The 20,727-nt window shown below is 30.7% G+C and overlaps 1 protein-coding gene across 2 annotated transcripts; it reads right to left on the reverse strand.

Annotated features, from left to right (window-relative positions):
- Positions 1 to 8,150: 8,150 nt before the first annotated feature.
- Positions 8,151 to 14,709, reverse strand: LOC118033724 (general transcription and DNA repair factor IIH helicase/translocase subunit XPB1). 2 transcript variants are annotated; one of them, XM_073406471.1, is made up of 20 exons: positions 14,604 to 14,709; positions 14,449 to 14,495; positions 14,275 to 14,347; positions 14,017 to 14,173; positions 13,708 to 13,930; positions 13,553 to 13,609; positions 13,153 to 13,296; positions 12,981 to 13,061; positions 12,650 to 12,737; positions 12,153 to 12,490; positions 12,007 to 12,082; positions 11,731 to 11,924; positions 11,476 to 11,639; positions 11,315 to 11,387; positions 10,871 to 10,984; positions 10,006 to 10,086; positions 9,622 to 9,681; positions 9,032 to 9,115; positions 8,812 to 8,954; positions 8,151 to 8,718 (listed from the first exon to the last, which is right to left on the reverse strand). In XM_073406471.1, exons 1-20 carry the CDS (start codon positions 14,611 to 14,613, stop codon positions 8,628 to 8,630), a joined length of 2,298 nt encoding a protein of 765 aa, XP_073262572.1. In that variant the 5' UTR covers positions 14,614 to 14,709; the 3' UTR covers positions 8,151 to 8,627. The 2 variants fall into 2 exon arrangements, with proteins under 2 accessions (XP_073262572.1, XP_034894714.1); XM_035038823.2 differs by having other exon boundaries at positions 14,017 to 14,176.
- Between the last annotated feature and the right edge of the window lie 6,018 nt (positions 14,710 to 20,727).

Here is a 20,727-nt window from a genome sequence, read left to right on the forward strand (position 1 = left end):
ACAGACAAGATTATTACACATACACTTCTTCCCTTAGAAAAAATCATTCAAGAGTTTATTGGTTATCCGTAGTGAAAACCAAACCCAGGGGTTGTGTTGAGGTTGTTCAGGATGAAAATGATTAATTAATTATGGAAGATGATGTCTTTCAACTTAGTAAGTTAGTTGATCCATATCAAGTTGCTTTGTCTAATAACTTGAAAGAAAATTCAAATTTTGACATCGTTAAGAATCATTTTTATTGATGTTGATGTTGATGTTGATGTTGATGTTAATGTTGATGTTGATATTGATGTTGAATGATGTTTTGAGCTCCAGCGGATATACACAAGTCAATGAATATGATAGCGATGAAATCAACATAGAAAATTATAATGGAGATGAGGACAAGTCAATTGAAAAAGAAGAAGGTATTTTTGATTAATTTGCACAACACAAATTTGTAATGCTATAAATTGTAATTTATTATTGAATGATAAGAAAATATTTATTTTATTATTATAATGTGAATTAGTGTTATTATGTTGTGTGTGAAGCTGTGAATTTAAGTATTTGCATGATGGATAGATAGGGAATACAAATACAATTTGGCGTAAGACATTGTTTTACACCGATAGAAATATCAACAGATTGTACATTACATACGGGTATATCGATAAAATATATTCGTCAGTATATTCCAGTAACTATAAGAATTGTTTCCTTTCTCCCTAGTATTGTTCTATGAAATTTAATCATGCTAAATTGTTAGAAGAAATTGAAGAAACCCAATTGGTTTGTGGCATACATGTTATGTATGTAGGCTTAAAACTTTTGGATGGTCTCCCATTTAGGGGAGGGGTTGCTGAATTTTTTGAAAAAAATAGAAATCATTTAAATATTTTTATGTGTTAATTTGTGTAGATACCTAGAGGAAAGTCTATTACACTTCGCGAGGACATGATCGATGTTAGTTCTTCTAGCAGCAATCCTAAAGATCATGAGTCATTAGATGCCAAGTAAGAACTGGAACTTGAGGCACAAACATCGACTCATAATGCAGGCTCATCGAGTGCAATGCCGCAACATTGAGGGGGGTCCCTTCATAGCAGGATCCATTTACCTACAAATACGAGGCTTAGTGGAAAGACGACCTTTCAATGTAAGTTTGTTTTGCTTTTATAACGACATGTTTAATAATTTAAAAAATAATAATTTTATTTAACGAATGCAATTTCAGGTTTACAAACATTAAAGCTACAAGAACAATAACATTGTCTTTTAGATCATTGATGAAAATTTTGTTCTTTTAATGGAGCTAGGTTTTCAAACATCCTGAATGGAAACCGCAATTCGATATATGATTTTCAAGGTTCAAATTTAGTACTAACTTAAATATTTTTTGCATGTTAATTTGATTATTTTATTTAAATTATTGAAATTTTCCTTTTATAAATTTTTACTTCAAGAGAAAATTTGAATAGGAGAGAGCTGATAATAATGTTGCGAAAAGATTTGGGAGAATTATGCTATAATTAGGTAAGATCAAATTCAAGATAAATTTTTTTTATTCCAAATATTAAAATTTTATTTTTTATTTACTAATAGATAATTAATTTGTACCATATAGGTTGTGTGATTTTTGGTATGAGACACAAAAGAAAACCAAAAAATATGCGAAAAAGAGAAAGCTTCCAAGCTGAAATGACATGGTTGTTTGGAGGGATTTCAAAATGTCGTACATCTTAGATGTTGTATGGGCAGAATACATTAAATACATTATGTTCGTATGTTTCACGTGATGGTTACAGTTCGGTGCAAAAAATCAAAACTGGCGTGTTCATGGTTTCGTTACCACACACTAGCAGCTCCATTCTATTCATTTCACATATGAAGCGGATTATAGGATTTTTTATTTCATCCATTTTTTTATAAGTTTTTTTCATAAATATATTTAATCTGCAATAATTTTTTCTTGCAGACTATAGTTCTTGGACATGAGCCAAGTCCGCTGAAGCTTTTTGTTGAAACACATGTGTGGAGTGATGACCACCAAAAAGAATTGCAGCAATTCGTGGATAGCCAAGTTCATCACTTTGTGGTATGTTGTTTTGCAACCATTTTTTTTTCCTAAGTTATTATTTCCTTGAATTTGATTAATTTATTTTTTCTTTTCAGGATACATATAATAGTTAGTTGAAGAAGAGATACAAGGATGATCTTTCGAACCATCCAGATCTCAATTCAGATTTGTGATTGGAGGCAAAATTGTCTAGTGGATCTTATAAAAATTGAGTATACGAGCTCCCTAATACTATGGCTAAGAACTTACAAATGGCCTGTAGTGTTTCGACCATTAGATGCTTGCAATCAATTTCGAACACTTAAACTCTAGAGTTCGCGGTGATGTTAGACCAACGAGTACAGGCTCAGATGACCCATCTGAATGAAAAATGTGAACAACTCATTGTTGGTTATGAAGAACTAAGCTGATTGGTAATGGAGATGAGATCATAAATGAGTGGTACATGTGCAGCCCCTAATTGGCCCCATGGTCCTGACAACGACCAGCTTCCTCTCCTCTAGTCCTGCCTCTATTCTAGATTTATTGTATTAAATTTGTAATAAATATTTGATTTTTATATTATTTTAATTATTTTTCTACTTCTGTTCAATATTTTAAAAAAAAAAATTATTACTAATAGGGTTACTGATGGAACAACTCTATTGGTATATTTCAAAGAGAGAAGGAAAAGAACTACTACAAATGTCATTGTTGTTGTTAACTCATTGATGGAATTACATATTATATTCTATCAATGATATGTTATATTTACCGATGAATATACTGACGAACAGATAAAAACATCGACGGCATTACATACGGTTTTTTTATCGATAATATGTTAAATTTATAGATAAAGATGCCGATGGAATGAAGTGGATAATTTTTTTGGTGTATTTTGTCTTTTTGTAAATTTATCGGTATATTGATTACCGACGAGAGTTTTTCCGACGGGTTGTTTTTGTCTGTGAGCTCGTTTGTGATACACGCACAGACGGACTATGAATGTAAATATTGATATAAATTTTCATCGATAGAACTGTTAAATATGATAGTGTACTGATATAGATAAATGAATATGATTGAAAACAAAAAAAGCAGGTGGAATTCCAAACAGAAAAGGATTATCGAAATAAATTGAAATGAAATTTAGAATAGACATGCTTTATCATTATCGAATTTAGTTGCCTCCACAATTTGACAAGACCGGTTTTCTACAGTAACTTATCGGTTGATATGTACGAGTTTGAGCCAAAATTTTCTTTGATATTTTCCTATGTATATATATCTCCGTGAACGAATTCTGTTAGCAGGCTTGATTGAACTCACAGCATCTAATGTGGGCTATGGTAGCTCAAACCCCAAAAGAAGGTTCCTTGAGAATAATGAGTAATTTAACTTCTATCAAAAGTTTCTTTTTACTTGTGTATTAGTCCTCCTTTGCTGCTAATAGTTGTTTATTCTGTCTCCACTACTTGAGAAGGACAGGTTGTACAAGTCGATGTCAAACTAAAATATTGTAATCTACTTTGTATGTATCTCACCTTATATTTCACTCTTCTATTTCTTATAGGACTTGAACACACACGCTCTCTCTCTCTCTCTCTCTCTCTCTCTCTCACACACACACACACACACACACACACACACACACACATGCAAGGAGGCAGCCACGGTCTACCTGTTGTGGCTTGGTGAATTGAACCTCTGGCTTGAAGAGGAAGTGGCGTTTCTCTATGCAATAGCCAATGGATGTAAGGAGTCTCTACGTGTAGTGAAAAAACATTCGGTAATCGAAGTGCAATTTGTTCAGGGCAGGCAATGCAAAAGGAATGTCTCAAAAGCAGTCAAATGCTGAAGTCCCTGACTGGGTCATAGCAAAATTCTCGAACGTGTGAACAATCCATAAAAGGCATCCATCAGCTCTCCTCTCTTTTTTCTCAAAAGTGCGTTTTTGTGGGGTTTCCTACCAACTTCAAGATAGTGACGGCTAAAGTAGTCTTCATGCTTCAAGAATGTGCCTCTGGACATCTTGAATTCAATACCAACACAACTTGAGCAAACTCAAACATTAGTATTGGAAACTTTTCTGGGTGTGTATTAGCATGGCTTCAAATGGACTCATGGTAGAAAAAACTACAGTAATAGTCAATTTTGTTGGTGCATATATTAGGCATTGGTTGCCAATAGAACTACTTGCGTTCTACATCCATGTAGGAAGATGATGTCTAAAATAGTTTTAGATCGATGAGTATATTTTATATATATTATTTTTGTTTAAAGCATGTGTTTAAAAAGTCAAAGGCAAGATAATAACTCAACATATTTAGATTTGGAAGAATACCAAGCTCAGATAACATGAATCTGATTTGCTTTTGGGCCTAACATCTTTGGATTTAGCTATGTGCTAAGTCCAAATACATGTAGATCTAGTGAGCTGCCACACATATCACCCTTGACTCATTCAATATCCAAGACCAAATATTAGGTCACGAGGTTTTGTTTGTTTATTCTTATAGCTCTTAACATAAAATATTAAAAGTCAAGAATAATAATCTCCCCATTACTCTAGATATATAAGAGTCTCTTAAAGGCCTATCATATTTTTATCCCTCATTAATATTTTGTAAAAAGTATTTATCCTTCATTAATGCTATAAGAAAAAAAAATAACATTTTAACCACTTCATTCAAGCAACATGACAAGATTTAGAGGCTATATATATCTCATAAATCACTCAGGTAAACGGTTCAGATTTTTTCTATATTTTCTAAGTATTCTTACTCTTATTCGTAAAGCATTTATCATAAAATAACAAGAACAAATATTTTTATTTTTAGAATTTAAAGCTAATCTCTCATTTATTAAAAATCATTGATTTTATCATCATACAATCCCTAAATTCCATTAAAAAGGACTATTTTGCAAATGTTAGATCTTGTATCATCAACAATCAACTTAATTCGTGAACTTTGAAAATAAAAATATTGACATGAACGTGTGCTTATCCAATGTTCACACACTTAAAAATCTTTATTCTTGAACATTTTAAATTTTAAAACATCGTCCATTTTCAATTACAATGTACATAACTACTTGTGAAATAACCACTTGTGAAGAATATCTAGATTAACATGTATTACTTTCTTCTTTCAAGTTTCATACTACATTTAATTAATAAAACGTTTTTAATATGTTTAAAAGTATTTTTAAAATTATGTTTTAACTATAAAATATAAAAATGTTTTTTTCAAGTAATTTTTTAAATGATTTTTGATATGAAAATATCTAAATTAATAAAAATATCTAAACAATATTAAATTTAATATTTTTAATTAAAAAACACTTTTGTAAAATCATTTGTGCCACGTTATCATACACTCACTTGGAGTAATTGGTTTTTAAGCCTAACATAAAATCTCGAATAACGAACCATTGATGAAAAAAGTTATTCTTATTTGACGATTGAAATGAAAAAAAAGAAAAGAAAAGAATCGACCTATCAAAACATCAGCTATATATACTATATAGTTGATGAGTGTTTTGTACGGTATACCTGCTTTTAGGTAATATTTGTAATTGTGAAATTAGTTATTTTTTATTTATAAATACATTAAAATAATATATTTTAAAAATTTTTATTTTTGACATCAACATATTAAAATGATCTAAAATTATAAAAAAATCAAAAATATTTTTAAATATTTTTAAAATACAAAAAAAAAAAAAACATACTTTTAAGAGTAAAGCATCATGGTTTTTACAGTATAAATAAAGAAAATCGTAGTTTGCAAAAATTATGTCGAATGAGACTAAAGCAACATGCATGATCATACATTGAGAATCTTTCATAAAATATTTTCCAAATAAAGCAGATTTGTATCAAGTTCTGAATTAAAAAAAGGTATAACATCGTACATTCCAGACATTAATTATACCAAAGAAGTCAAATACAAGTAGTAGATGACGACAAAGTAAATTCTTGATTTAACAACAAGTTAAAGGATATGGCTCGTTTTGACCGGGAATCTTTTCTGTATTACTTCTGTTTCAATGATTAATCAAACTATATACTAAGATGTAGTTTTAGCATAAATTAAAACCTATTTGTAACCACTTCATTTAACGGAATGCAATGCTTTTCTTTTCTTAAACTCAATGGCCAATACGTAGACTATTTGTTTGTAATTGCATACACACTCTCTCTCTCTCTATAAACAAAGGCTATTTATAAGACTGTTTTTGTTGTTATTTTTAGATTTTATCAAGGACGGCTTGATAATTTTAAGGTTTTAAGTATTATTAAAAAAAAGTTGAATGTGTCAGCATATCATGGCCTCCACGCCATTCAAATCCTTCTACTGCCAAGGCTTGTCATCATCTTTCTAGTGGTGTGACGCATGCTCATGGAGGAGGTCTAGTTGGGCTACAGTGAATGTTTTTTTTTTCCTTCTTTTCTCTCTCATTTCCTAGAAAAACACACCTAAACTTTTAAAAAAACAATAGTGTCATCTAGTTTATAATCTTATTGATTTTGGTCATTCTTCTTTTAATTACTATTTATTTGACTTTTGATATTTTTTGAAGTTTGGATTTTTTCAATTTCATCCCTGAATATTTTATTCAATTTGATTTTTTTAAAATGACTTGGTCCCTCTACTTTTAATTGCTTTATTTTTGTACTTTATAATTTTTCTTATTATTATTTTTTGCAATTTTATCCCTTTTTAATTTAAATTATTTTTTAATTTATTTTTTATCCTCATTCTTTTGGTTGCTATATTCTTATCCTTTTCTTGATTTATCTCCTTTTTTTTAATTTTGTCCCTCAACATTTAATTTCATTTGGTTTTATACCCAGTTTTGATCATTATTCTTTTAATAACATTTTTTATCCTTTTCTTAGATTTTTTTTTGTTTTTCAATTTAGCCCCTAATTATTTTCTTTCATTTTTTATATCATGTTTGGTTTGCATTGTTTGGGTTATAAATTATTTTACAATTGGATATTTTACATAATTATTTTTTTCATGGTTGCCTTCCAACAAGGCAATCCTTTATTGAAAGTTGGTTTTTTTTTCAAATTCATTATTTGATATTTGGTTATTAAGCTCTTATCTTAATTTTTTTTTTTTTGAATTATCATGATTTCATATTTCGGGTAATAGGTTAGTCAAGTTAACCATAGTCTGGAGACTCCGGACATCTATATTAATCCATAAAAAATACTTGAAATATCCAAGAAATTTTGAAATGTAACAAAAAGAAAGTTACACGATGTAATGTAAATAAAAACTAGAGTTCCTTAATTAATTTCTAAAAAATTTATATCTTTAAATTTTAAATAAACATCAAAATTATAATTTTAGACAATTAATTAATATAATTCTATTAGCATTGGAATTTATAAACTAAACAAATTAATTTTTATAAATCTTAAAGATTAAATCAATATTATAATAAAAATATTATTTCATAATTTTAAAAAGAAAAGAAAAGAAAAAGGGCCACGACAGAAAGGAAGTTCATTTGTTTCGTCTCTTTCCTTACTTCATGGGAGGAGAAAGGACAAGGGGTGATGAAAAGAGAAGCTCGGTCGCAGGTGAAATTTTCGATTTGGGGTAGAGAAGAAACAGTAGAAACAACGTTTAAATTTTCAATTTGTATTCAGAAAATTTTGGTCTAGCCCACCGTGTAGCCGATTATCATTATATTTTTGTTAGGTTTTTTTTTTCTTTAAATTGATTTTTTTAACTTTTCATATTTAATTAATTAAAGTTAGATTTTTTAATTTATTTCGATAAGAGTTTCATGATATTACTACCATCTCATACCCTAAACTATGTAGTTTTGAGCAGTAATTTACAAAATAAATGTTATCAAACCCGGAATCATTTAAGTATTTAAAAAATATTGCATCTAATTTTTTTACTTTATAATGTCTTTGAATTTTTTTTAAAGTAATAAAAAAAGATCCGACAACATCACGCAGGTCAAAAAAACTAGTCTTAACTTATAGACGAAGCAAACCAGACATTACGTGATCTGTGTCGAAAGTTCTGTATGAAATGTACTTAAATTACAACCATTTCAAAGCACTCAGAAGTTGCATCGCAAGCACAAAAGTTCTTCATAATAGAAAGGATATCGTGCATCTTACAAGGTAAATTACATCTACTATATTACAATATATCTCCGAGAAGCATCATAAATGTCTTATTATCCTTCACACAGTTTAATTAAACAACCAGGTTGTAAGAAGCCCTTTGCTTTCGCAGAAGTAACTGACTCGTTCCGATTAAAGAACGAAAAAGAAGAGGGAATCTCGCCACTTGCATGGTATGCCAACCAGAAAGAGGGCTTCATAAACAAACAAAAACTGACTTTGGAAAGGGAGACCATGACCACTAGCTCTGGCAATGGCATGTTCATCTCAAATCAACATCACATAAAAAAAAAAAAAAAATCGTGTTACGACCAATAAACTTGTAAATTAGAGCTCCTTGCAACTTTCCCTTCTCTCGGTAAAACCTTGGATGATGCAACAAAATCACCGATAACTGGCATCCGTACAGTTGCTATCTCAGCCAAAGCGCCTTTTGAACAAATAATGCCGCTTGGATGGGTCCTTGGGCTTACCCTTTATCTGGCCCTTCCCACCTTTCTGCCCAGTACTGGAGACAAGTGAAGAAAACGACAACATTTACAAGGAAGGTCACAGAAGAGAGAAAATACAGCAGAGCACGAAGAACAATGAGGCAGTGTACCTGTATTCCATATAGACCATCCCGTTTGCACCTGACATGGCACTCATGGATCCCATATAGCGACGGGCTTTGTGAAGAGCTATGTCATCTGCATCCTCGTCTAGCTGTTCTAAACCAACAGCATCATCTCCAGCACTCAAAACCTGATGAGTCAAACAGTCAAAAATTGGATTCAAAAATCAAATGATCAATCAAACAGTCAAAACTAAAAGAGAACTACCTTCGCAAGAAGTCCCAATTGATCCTCAAGACTGTGATAGCTCAAATCAGCTCCTGAATCAGATGGAGGCAAGCTTGTTATCACCTGTCAAAGGTATATCCATCAGAAGCCAACTACACAGATACTGATATCTATATGTATGATAGCCAACACAAAACAAAACGTGCTGCATCATATCAGTTTTGAGTTTAATGCAAACCTAGGCTAAAAATAAAAAGCCTTATTTTAAAGAGAGAAAATTCAACCAAGGTAGATTCCAATTGCAACCACCTGCAAAGCAGAGTTACGCAACTACTACATAGCATGTAAAAGTTGTCAACAAATTACATCCATAGAAAGGGAAGGGGCGTTTGAATCATGTCTAGATCCCTGTACAAGCACATTGGCATTCAATTGTGAGCATGTCAAACATTTGCTTCAAATATGTCATCTCAAATTGCAGCAAACTACATGCCAGATATGAAACATCTATAACAAATACTTAACATGGATAACAGTGATGCTGTGCACGGTTCCCAATTCACTGTCAAAATGAAAAGTTTTCAACTAGATTTTCCTTTCGAGAAAGAATATCACATAAGAATATTTACCTTAAAGCTATAACCTTGATCAATCAGAAACTGTTGTCTTTTGGTTGAATAGTACATCTCCTACACACGCAGAGAACTATTTAGGTTATCAAGCTTGACCAAAAACATGAATAATCTAGAAGGGCATGAGCCCTGTCAAGAACTTTCTGGTGACTTCGGTGGCTTCTTAGCTAATATTCAGCAACAGTGTAAATACTTTTCTATAAAATTTATTTCCAATTTGGAGGACGCCTTGTACTCCAATTCTTACACTCTTTCTTTTCCTTACCAGGAAAAAAAACATCTTAGGTAAGATATACTTCTCCAACTACTGTCAGCATCAATCATCTGCGATTAGGAATATTCAGATTTCAGAAGTTCAGAAGAAAGAAAATCAGTGCTTACCTGTGTATCAGTAGATACAAGAGAATAGAAGAAAGCATTATACTCTTCTTTGCCTCCTGCCATTCTATCTTGAAGTTTACCCTGTCAATGGACATAAAACAAAATTCAAGACATTATGGATAGGACACTTGGGAAAGAAGCAGCATCACGACAATTAAAACAACCTTGGGTTGGTTGGTTATAATCACTAAGAAACAAAAATCTGCGTGTGCATGGCTTCTTTCTGATAAAAAAGGCCTAAATTCCATAAATCATTATTTCAAAACAACCCATACGTGAATGAACCATAAGATGCTAAAAATTAGCTAGATCTCACAGATCAAATCAGTTATTGCTTGAGTCATGGCCATGGAAACAGTTTTTCAATGAAGTAGAAGCTAAAACTAATGCAGGAGCTGCTTGTTTAGTTTTTCTTATTGTTTTGGCTTTCTCATTTAGTTTACCAATCCTTGGGTTCTTTGATTCTCTTTTATCTACTAGTAATATAGCTTTTAATAGTGATTCCTTCTCCAATAAGGATTGGGATATAGGCCTAGAAGTAGTATAAATAAGGCTGCCTCGGCTCTTTTACAGAGATGTTATACTTTTTATCAAGCAATTTACGCTTTAGAGGTTTCTCTACAGATGCTAAAACTCTATCTCTTGTTCCAGCTTCAACTTTCTCCTAGTTATTGCCATTATTTTACTGTTCTTTGCTGTTTTTTTAGATTTCTCTTTCCCACCCTACATCAAAATCATTCTTCAATCAGGTACATGATTACACTCCGTAAAACCAGTGTTTAAATCTACGTTGTGCAAAATCTTCCAAAAAGTTGTAAATCACCCAACTGAATCCAAGAAAGGAAGAAGAAACTGCATAACCAACCTTTGCTCTCAGAATACGACCCAATCGTTGAGCTTCTTGTCGCCTTGAACCAGCATGTGATGATATCTGGATTATCACATTTGCCTCGGGAATATCTATCGAGTTATCACCAACCTGTAAATAAAATAGAATCAATCAGGATAAGCTGCTCAGTTCTTATTGACACTCAACTCAGTTCTCAGCAGTACATAGTTTCCACAAGCAAGGCTCTAGCATCCACCAAAATGACAGTAAAATCAGTAATTACATATGGATAGAGGACAAGACCAAATAAGAACTCATTAATTCATATCTGCTTTAATGCAAAACCACTTTTATTTCTTCTTCTTTTTTCCCCACTAAATGACCGAGGGCAAATACTTAGAGAAAATTGTACAGACTAGACAAACCAACCTTACTTGAATGACTGTTTAGTGAAATGATGCAATAGTTAAAGCTGGATACCTTAGACAAGAAGACGGTATTTACTTCACTACTAGTTTTGAACGCATGGAGAATTTTTGTCCTCTCAGCATGGCTGCATATTGCACAAAATGTTCACAGTTAATAATATGAAACATGAAGAGTTGAAGCTAGCTTCTACAGCAATTGTGCCAATAAATCACCTAGTTGCACCATAGATCATAGGCTTGTGAAGTTTCATTGCATACTCTGTGAGTGCAAAAAGATTATCAGCAAACACAATTATCTTATCACGACGCTGCTCTTCATGAAATCTTATAAGAAATTCGCATGCCCTGAATTTGTTAGGATTCATCACATAAAGTGCCTGAAATTGTAAGAGAGCCATTAAAATGTCAGCCGAAAAAAACGTTGGCCAAAGAGAAGCACTGTGTATAAGTAGCAATTGACTAGCAAACCTGCTTCTTCTTTGAATTTTCTTTCTTTAGATACTCAGCGAAAAACTCTTTCGTCATTGGGCACCATACTTCAGCACACTGCACATTTGCGATGAAACCCCCTTTTACTAGATCCAACCAGTTTGCTTCATATAGTTTAGGACCAATAAGGAAGTTCAGATCGGTAATCCTTTCATCCTCTCTCACAAGTGTTGCTGTTGTTGGATAAACCAGTTAGACTTGCTAGTCAATATAAGACAAAGGCTGAATGAGAGAGATGCAACTGAAAGAACATACCAGTAAGCCCAAGTTTGCAATGAGATTTAGTGATGCTGATAACTTTACGAAACATATGAGCGGGAACGACATGGACCTAAACAAAGAAACATGTATTTCAGCCCAAATGTGTACAGAAGTTGACAACATACTCTCTGCACAATTACCTCATCCATTAGAAGAAGTCCCCACTCCCTATTTCTTATTTCTTCAATAATCTTTTCAGATTCTTCTGATCGTTTTCCACCAAAAGCAACCATGTTATATGTTGTCACCACAACCCCAGCATTTCCCTTGAATCGTTCTTTGCTGTCAGATGTAAAACGACAAATTTGATCCTGTGAAATGTCTGACCAGAGCGAGAATTGAAAGGCCCATTGATCAACAGAAACAGCATTTGTTGCTAAACAGAGGCAACTTTTCTTTATTCGACAAGCTGCAGAAACACCAACTAGAGACTTTCCGGCTCCACATGGAAGAACAATAATGCCAGATCTTGCTCTGCCTGAAATATTAACCATCATGATTCAATCATATGGTTCAGTCAATCCATGCTTAAGTGTTTTATATCCTATTAAGAGAATAAAAATCAGAGAACAATAAACGCGCCTTAAAGTTGGATTCAGCAAAGTACAATTTAATTGCAATCCTAAGATCATTTTACCATTTCCAAACATTTTACTGAGGCTTTTCTCTTGATATGGTCTTGGTTGTGCATGAGGCTTTAATTCCATATTCAGGTCAGGATTGACCTGCAGCATCAAAAGAGCATTAGCTACAGTTGAAAACTTGATGTGTATACTCAAAAAAGAACTGATTCTGTAAAGTTGTTGCAGAGCTTCCACAAACAGCATCCCCAATTATTCACATTTTCCAACAAGACCACTACTAATCTAGTCATGAATTCATTTTGATATCTACTGTATACTAATTCCATGCTAAACATTCAAGGCTTGTTGATGAAAAATCAAAGGAGGGGGGTAAAAGTTATTTACAGTGTCATTTCTGAAATCATACTCCTCCAACATTGGATAATTTAAAGCATTTGGCAAGCACCGCTGCTTAACATTTTCAACCTGTCAGAAGGAGAGACAACACAAGATTAACATAATTTGGCAAATTCACCTCAAACAATGAAACAGCATAACCATGCACACAGTGCGCTACCTGTGAAGGGTCAACTTCAAATGAGTGAGTTTCTTTTTCTTCTGCTGCAGCAGCCAATTCTGCTTCATTCAATAATCCATCATGACTAGTTCCAATTTCCCCCGCAGCTTTGCTAATTGTAAATCCCTCAGTTCCATGTGAACTCTACAGATTTGTAGAATTATAAATAATTTCAAGATTCAACTCATAGGGCACAACAATGAAAATGGGAGGAATGCTACTACAATCTAAGAAACCTGGAGAGAAACAATGAAAGCATGCACATCCATGAAATAAATAACTCTGAGCTATTCCAAAATTATGTGAGACTATTCAATTCAATGAAATTTGTGTGATAATAACCTTCAACTATTTCAACTCGTCCTAAAATACTGAATTCAATCAAATTAAGAATACAGACCTCGGGTTGAATCCTTGCTTTAGCAATAACTTCATCCTTGAGCAACTTCTTTAATACCTATAAAGACCACAAAGAAAGAGAGACACACGAATATCAAATATACATAACACTATCCAGAGAAAGGGGGGGAAGCCAGAAACAAAAAACCAACTTGCCTCGGGAAATGGGGATTCAATGAAGTACCGATTCTTCTTAAGCACGAGCTTTACTTTACCGTAATTAGCAGTAGAACCATGTATAAAATCAATCATCTCTTTCGGCAACTTGGTCTTCGACAACTTATTCAAAACTGAAATTATTGTTTCAGTCTCTAAACCCACCGACACCGCAGCATACAAGGAATGTGGAGTCAAATTATACTCGTGCATTGACTCGGGCCTATAATCAAACATCTCAAAATATCAAATCACACATGAAATTAATATCAATTAGTACTCATGCGTTTTATGGGTCATAAGCTATACCTGCAAACAGGCTCGGCAATGGCAATGAGAAAATCATAAGCTTGCTTATACAAAGAAGAGAAAGTCTCAAGGAAAATTCGCCCATCTGCACAAGCCCATAATGGGCGATTCGCGTGATCGGGCTTCAATTCCAATTTGCTAAAATCCCTCTTTTTTCCTTCTGTCATCAATAACAACAATGGATTTCAATTCACTAGCATAAACCCATTATCAACACTAAATAAAACAAAGAAAAAAATCAGGCTAGATTCTCAATACCATCGCGAAAGTCATCCCCAGCTTCTTCAGGGTAAAAAGCATCATCTTCAGCCATTGAGCTTCTATAATCATCCTGTAACCATCACAAAGCAAGAATTAAGTAATTGAAAAGGTCGGATATGTAAGAAATTGAAGATAGACCAAAGGGCGAAAAATAAAACTTTTTTTATTCACCTTTGTTGTGAATTTGAATTTCTTATTTGGTCGACCACTTTTATCACCTGAAACAGAAATTTAGTAAATTAAACCAATGTCAACAAAGATCTGTCTCACTGATTAGAACATTATTACAGAATCTTAAGTTTTGTTAGATTTTTTCCGTTCATTACCGTGTCCCATGTTTTTGTTTGTTAGCGTTAGGAAAGGGTTGTTTTCAGAACCTGGGAATAAACTGCCACGAGAAGCTTATATATAAGAGAGGAGACCACCGCTTCCATGCGGTGGAGTCCGAGTTGCTGTTTGTTTATAGGGTAGCGGGTGGCCTATGGGCTTCGAGCTGGGTCGTTGTTGTGGGCTTGAGCTGTACGTGTTGAAAAACATGGTTTTCTGGATAATGCATCCTCCCTGTCGACCCATCTACCTTTGTTTTTTATTTTAAAAGTTTTAAAAAAAAATTATTTTTTTATTTTAAATTAATTTTTTAATTTTTCTATAATTTTAATATGATAACATCAAGAAAAATTTTAAAATAAAAAATTTATATTATTTTAATTTATTTTCAAACAAAAGATTTAAAAACACAATTGTTATCATAATATCATATAAGCTTTAAATCATAAAAGTTATGTTGATAATTTTTTATGAGTTGAAAGTAGTATAATTATAATTATTATTTTTTTACAGTGAAGGTATACATGATTCATTTTATATATTAATCAAAATTAAATATTATTCCAAATAATTTTAAGATCGAATCTTTTATATAAATATAGTGTATTTAGATAAGTTTTAACAAAGTCCTTTGGATATTGTCAAGAGCTTAAACTTATAAAATTCATGAATGAAATAAATCTTCTTGAACAATCTCTTTGAAGTCATATTATAATTATAGTGCCTTCAAATTATAAACTATTAAATATTTTTATTTATTATGTCATAATAGTTTATCTTATCACTTAATTAGTAATAATTTTAAGACTATATTAGTTACTAATATTATTACACCATTACTACTCAAAAGGTATATTGTTAGATTCATAATGCTTTAAACAACTTATTTTAATTTATATTTAAATAAATTTTATATTTAATCTACATGATGTATTTATAAAAATAAAAATTATTTGTTATTAGCAATCAAAATTAACCTCTAAAAAATAATAAATAAAAACATATAAAAGAAAATGGACAATCAGGTGAATATACTATTTCTAGGAAGATTAACTTTATATTTCAATGTTTAATTAGTGTTAACAACCTTTTAAATTTATTGATTCATATAATTTATTAATTTATTTTTTTAAAATTATAAACAATATCTTTTCATTAATTTCATGATAAAAACTTTATTTTTTTATGTTAAAAATTAACTTGAAATTCTCCTCACAATAAACTATTATTTTATAAATGAAGAGAGAGGTGCCATAATGAATATATAATAAATTCTTTGTTATTGTCATTGTCATTGTTACAAGGATTTCAGAACATTAGTGTGCCTAATTTTAACAGGAAGATCAAGAGATGGAAACAGAAAGCATATTGCATGGATCATTGCTTGAAAAATTGACTTGCAATTGAAAAGGTGCAATAATGATTTGGAAAACAAAAACCAAACAAATGAAATTGATGAGAGAAAAATGATAAGAAGTTAACAAAACATTATGGATTTCTTTTCATTATTTGCGAATAGATGATCATTTCTTTGAAAAATTACAAAAAAAAACTGAATTCTTTAAATTACTAAAAAAACATAAAATTATTCAAGGCCAAAATAAATACAATCATGAGAATTAAAGAAAATATTTTGGTAAAGAACTGCTTTGGCTATTTTGTAGAAAAAATTTGATAATTTTTTACTAGGTAATGTTTAAAAATAAAATCTATCTATCATGATGTAATGATCCATCAAATTATTATCTTTCCATGAATCTTTGAGTCTTCATATACTAGTTAGAAAAGTTGTATTTATTTTAAGGATTGTTAGAAATTTGTATAAGAAACATAAACACATTTGAGGCCAAACTAAAAGTGAAATTCACTCACTTATAGGGTTAAATCTTTATTTAAAATTATTTTTTAACAAAAGCTCTTAAACATGGAATATTAACGTAATTAAAATAAATTATAGATAAATAAAAAATTAATTTCAAAGAATCCTTCATTATCATATTTGTGTAAAACCTAAAACTTTATTGATTTTAACATTGTAATTATCTTTTTTATCCTTTTTTTATGTTAGAGAATTTAGTTTCGTTAGGAGGATGGTTCAGGTTTTTCCTTTTCCATGGGTTCATTATAGATGTTTATGTTTTTCTATTCTTTTATGACACAAATTATGGGTGATTTGTAATTTTAGGGTTTTTTCTTCTCTTACTTATTTTATAATTTTAGTTCAATTATTAAAAATATAATGTTGATATGTTAGGGTTTGAAAAAAAAATCAATTTATGAATGTATTGCATTTCTATGGAGCAAAATTACCAACAATGAACTTTTCTTCTCTCTTTGTTTTCCTTATTCATTGTAGCTTAGAAAAAAATTTAGAATTAATTTTTTTGGGTTATTTCCTTATATTTAAACTAATGCATAAGTGATATTTTTTTAAAAAACCAACAACACAAACTCCTTCTCTTTTTCATCTTAACTGATTGGTCATACTTGATGTTTGTGATTGAGATTATTTTTTTAAACTAGTTTTTTTTTTTTTACTTTTTTCTAGCAAATATCATTTTTATTTATGCATTTTATTATTACAAATAAAGATTTAATTGTTAAAATTGATGAATTTTTTATTTATTCTTGCAAGCAAGGATTTTCTGATAAATAAAGGAATCTTTGAGATGTATAATTAGAAAAAGGGCAAAAATTACAAAAAGTTATTCATCCATTTTCAAACTTGAAGAGGAGCTTAAAATTGATTCCTAGCCAAGGAAGTTCATATTTAATGATCTCAATTTACGATAAAAAAACAAAAAACTGAGAGAGTTCTTTTGATGAAAGTGGCTTTAATTGTGTTTTTAAGGGATGGATTGAAAAAAACAAAATTGCTCTAGGAAAAACTTGTATTGGCCTTATTATTGATGTTAAAACACTAAATCTTGATGGGCTTCAAGGTCATAAAAAGTGATTGCTATTATTATTTTCTAATCTATTTACTTCACATGTATACGCACTAGTATATTTTTTTGCAATCTTTTTTCATTTTCGATAACTTTGTTTTTCAACCATTTGAATTTCTTTACGATCCCTTTTAGCTCTCTTTGGATACAAGACATGAAATTTTGGTAATTTTTTTATAGGTTCTCGTTAATGGGATTTGTTTATGGTTTGAGTTTGTTAGGGGTTTTAGATTTATTTTTCTTTCAATTTAGGTCGATAACAACTTCCACCAACACCATCGACGTTATCAACCAAGGTAGGATTTGTTATTGAGCTTTTACCATTTTTTTTATTTTGTATATATGTGTTTGGCTAATAGGTCTTGTTGATACAAGCATAGAATTTTTTTTAATGAGTTTTTAATAATAGGATTTTTCTAGCATTTTAGTTTGTTGTGGCCTTTAAATTCTCTTTTCTCTTTAGATTTAGGGTGGCACCACCTTCCACCTGCAATGTCAATAACAACTTCCACCAGTAGCATCGATAACAACAACCAAAATGACAGTTGGGTGTGTTCTTAAGTTTTTCTTACTTAAATAATTGATTTTTTTATATTGTTTAGTTCTATGTTTGGCTAACGAGTTTCATTAACATGGTGGTATGAAAGTTTTTTATGGAATTTGATTAACAAAATTGGTATACAATTTTAGTTTATTGTTGGTTTTAGGTTCTTGTTTCTCTTAGGATTTACGATGAGAATAGTTTTTGCTGGCAACATCGATAAACCAAAACAACAACTAATAAATTTTTTCTTAAGCTTTGTTTTCCTGACTAACTATAATCTTTGTATGCTTTATTTATGTGCTTGGTTAATGGATTTCCTTGATTTTTGAGATTAGTTGATAGGTTTATGTTGTTCTTTACTATTGAAGGATTGGATGTGGGTTTTTTTTTATTATTATCTTTATGACAAGTTCTTTCAAAAGTTTGACAAGGGATTGTTGGAGAATTTGGCTAAAGTTTATGTTTAGAGTTGTGTGTTCTTAAGTCTAATATAAGGTTTGTATTTTTTTAGTTAGGCATTACTTGGAATTTAATCTTTGTTTAGTTTGGTATTTGTCTTTTTTGGCATTGATGGATGGCCAACAAAGCTTAGAAAAATTGAAATTAGAGGTTCCATAGACCTAATTAGGATTAGAAAAATGGAAATTAAAGGTTTGTATTCTTGAGCTATTGTTTAATAACTGAATAGTTTTTTCAATTATGTTTTATCTGTGTAAAACATCATTTAGATTGCTTATGTTTTCCCTTCGATGTAGGTTAAAATAAGGATGCATAAATATTTGTTTACAGTTAATGTGTGATTATGTCTTTATAATAGATCCAAATATTAATCATAGTTCATAAATGGATTTTAAAATATAAGTAATAAATTGATTTTTAATTCTTTTATGTTGGTAATTTTATTCCTATTTTATGTTTTACCAAAATTTACGATGCATAGTAACTTAATTATGTTCATTTTGGTTTCGTAGCAGCTGCTAGAAATATGTAAGATGTTTCACATTGGCCATTAAAGAAGATGAAAGTTGTTATTGTTAATATCAAGTTTGGTACTACAATTGTTATCATTTTGATCCTTTTTGTATCGTTTATATTAATGTTAAAGCTCAAACCTTTTTTTTTTGTTTCATTTAGATTTTTCTCATTATGATTTGTTTTTAAAGTTTGAAATTTTAGAGATTTAGAGCAGGTTGCTTTCAGTTTTCATTTATCTAACTTATATGTGTTATCAAGAATGTTGATTGATTCTAAAGGTGTCTATATGTTGAATACAAGAAAAGTAGGATTAACGATTCTTATATTCCATGTTTGTTTTTCAATGTGGATTTGTTTTATATAGGTGTGTTTTTACCACTCATATTCTGATGGGTTTTCTATGGTTGTTCATGCTTCTAATTGCTTTTAGACTTTATTTTCTCCGGGTGATTCTTTCTTGTTTATTTTGTTTCTTAATAATTATTGTTGCCTAAATTTTGGTATGCCTTGAACAAATGGATTTAGTTGCTTTTCTTTTCATTGTTTTTTTCTCTCATGCCACTAGTGCTTAAATTAGCTTGTATTGTTGCAACTTGTTGATGTATATTTGATTTTTCAATGGCTATCATTTTAGGAATTTTCCTTCCATTTGCTTTAATCCACCATAATTATGTATATTTTTTATGGCACATCTAATTCTTAACCAAATGATTACCAAGATTACCAACCAATAGACCCGTGTAACATCCCAAGATTACCAACCAAACCTCTCAGTCATAAAACTTCTTTCACTACTTATATCAATGTCATATATTTAACCTCTATTATAAACAAAGCAATAGTGGGTTGCAAAATTGATTTCTAACTAATGACACACCCCGAAATACTGAAAACATAACCTATTAATGATCTCCTTCTATCTAAATCACCAACATAATCTGAATCTATAAAGTCTTCAACACTACCTCTAGTTCTACAAACCTTATCATATACCAAATCAACTTCTATATATCTTTAAGATAACAGGGTATTTATTTCATAACTTGTTAGTAAACTTTATTAGAATTTTTCCAGTGAAATGTTTGAACGAGTGCAGACAATAACATACACAATGCTTTCAATTGCACTAGCATATAGAACACTTGACATATGCTTCTTTTTTTTCTCAATTTCTAGTGCAAAACCTGAAGTTAACCTGGAATAGGTTTCATATAGATTACTCACTAGCTTTCAATCTTGCACACTAAAATGCTTAAGTACATTCTCAAGATATGTTATCTATGTTGTCAAACTTTAATTCTTAAAAAACACTATACCTAAAATCTTATTGGTTACATCCAAATCATTCATCTAAAACTCACCATTCAACTAATTATTTAAACTATTGATCTTAAATATGTTCTTAAAAACAATTAATATATCATCACCATATAATAACAAGCACACTAATAAACCATCCAAAAGCTTCCTAAAATACATACAACTATTCTAGTCACTTCTAAAATAATCATGTCCAAGCATAAAATATTAGTTATCAAAGATGATTGGAATTCATTATAGTAGATGACGTGGTATCTATTTATTTAAAATAAAAACAAGCGGACAGGCTGAGGCTTAACTCTGGTGGCCTTTTCATTGTTTTTTTTTTTAATATAC

The sequence above is a fragment of the Populus alba genome, chromosome 1 (assembly GCF_005239225.2).
Source record: "Populus alba chromosome 1, ASM523922v2, whole genome shotgun sequence".
NCBI lineage: Eukaryota > Viridiplantae > Streptophyta > Magnoliopsida > Malpighiales > Salicaceae > Populus > Populus alba.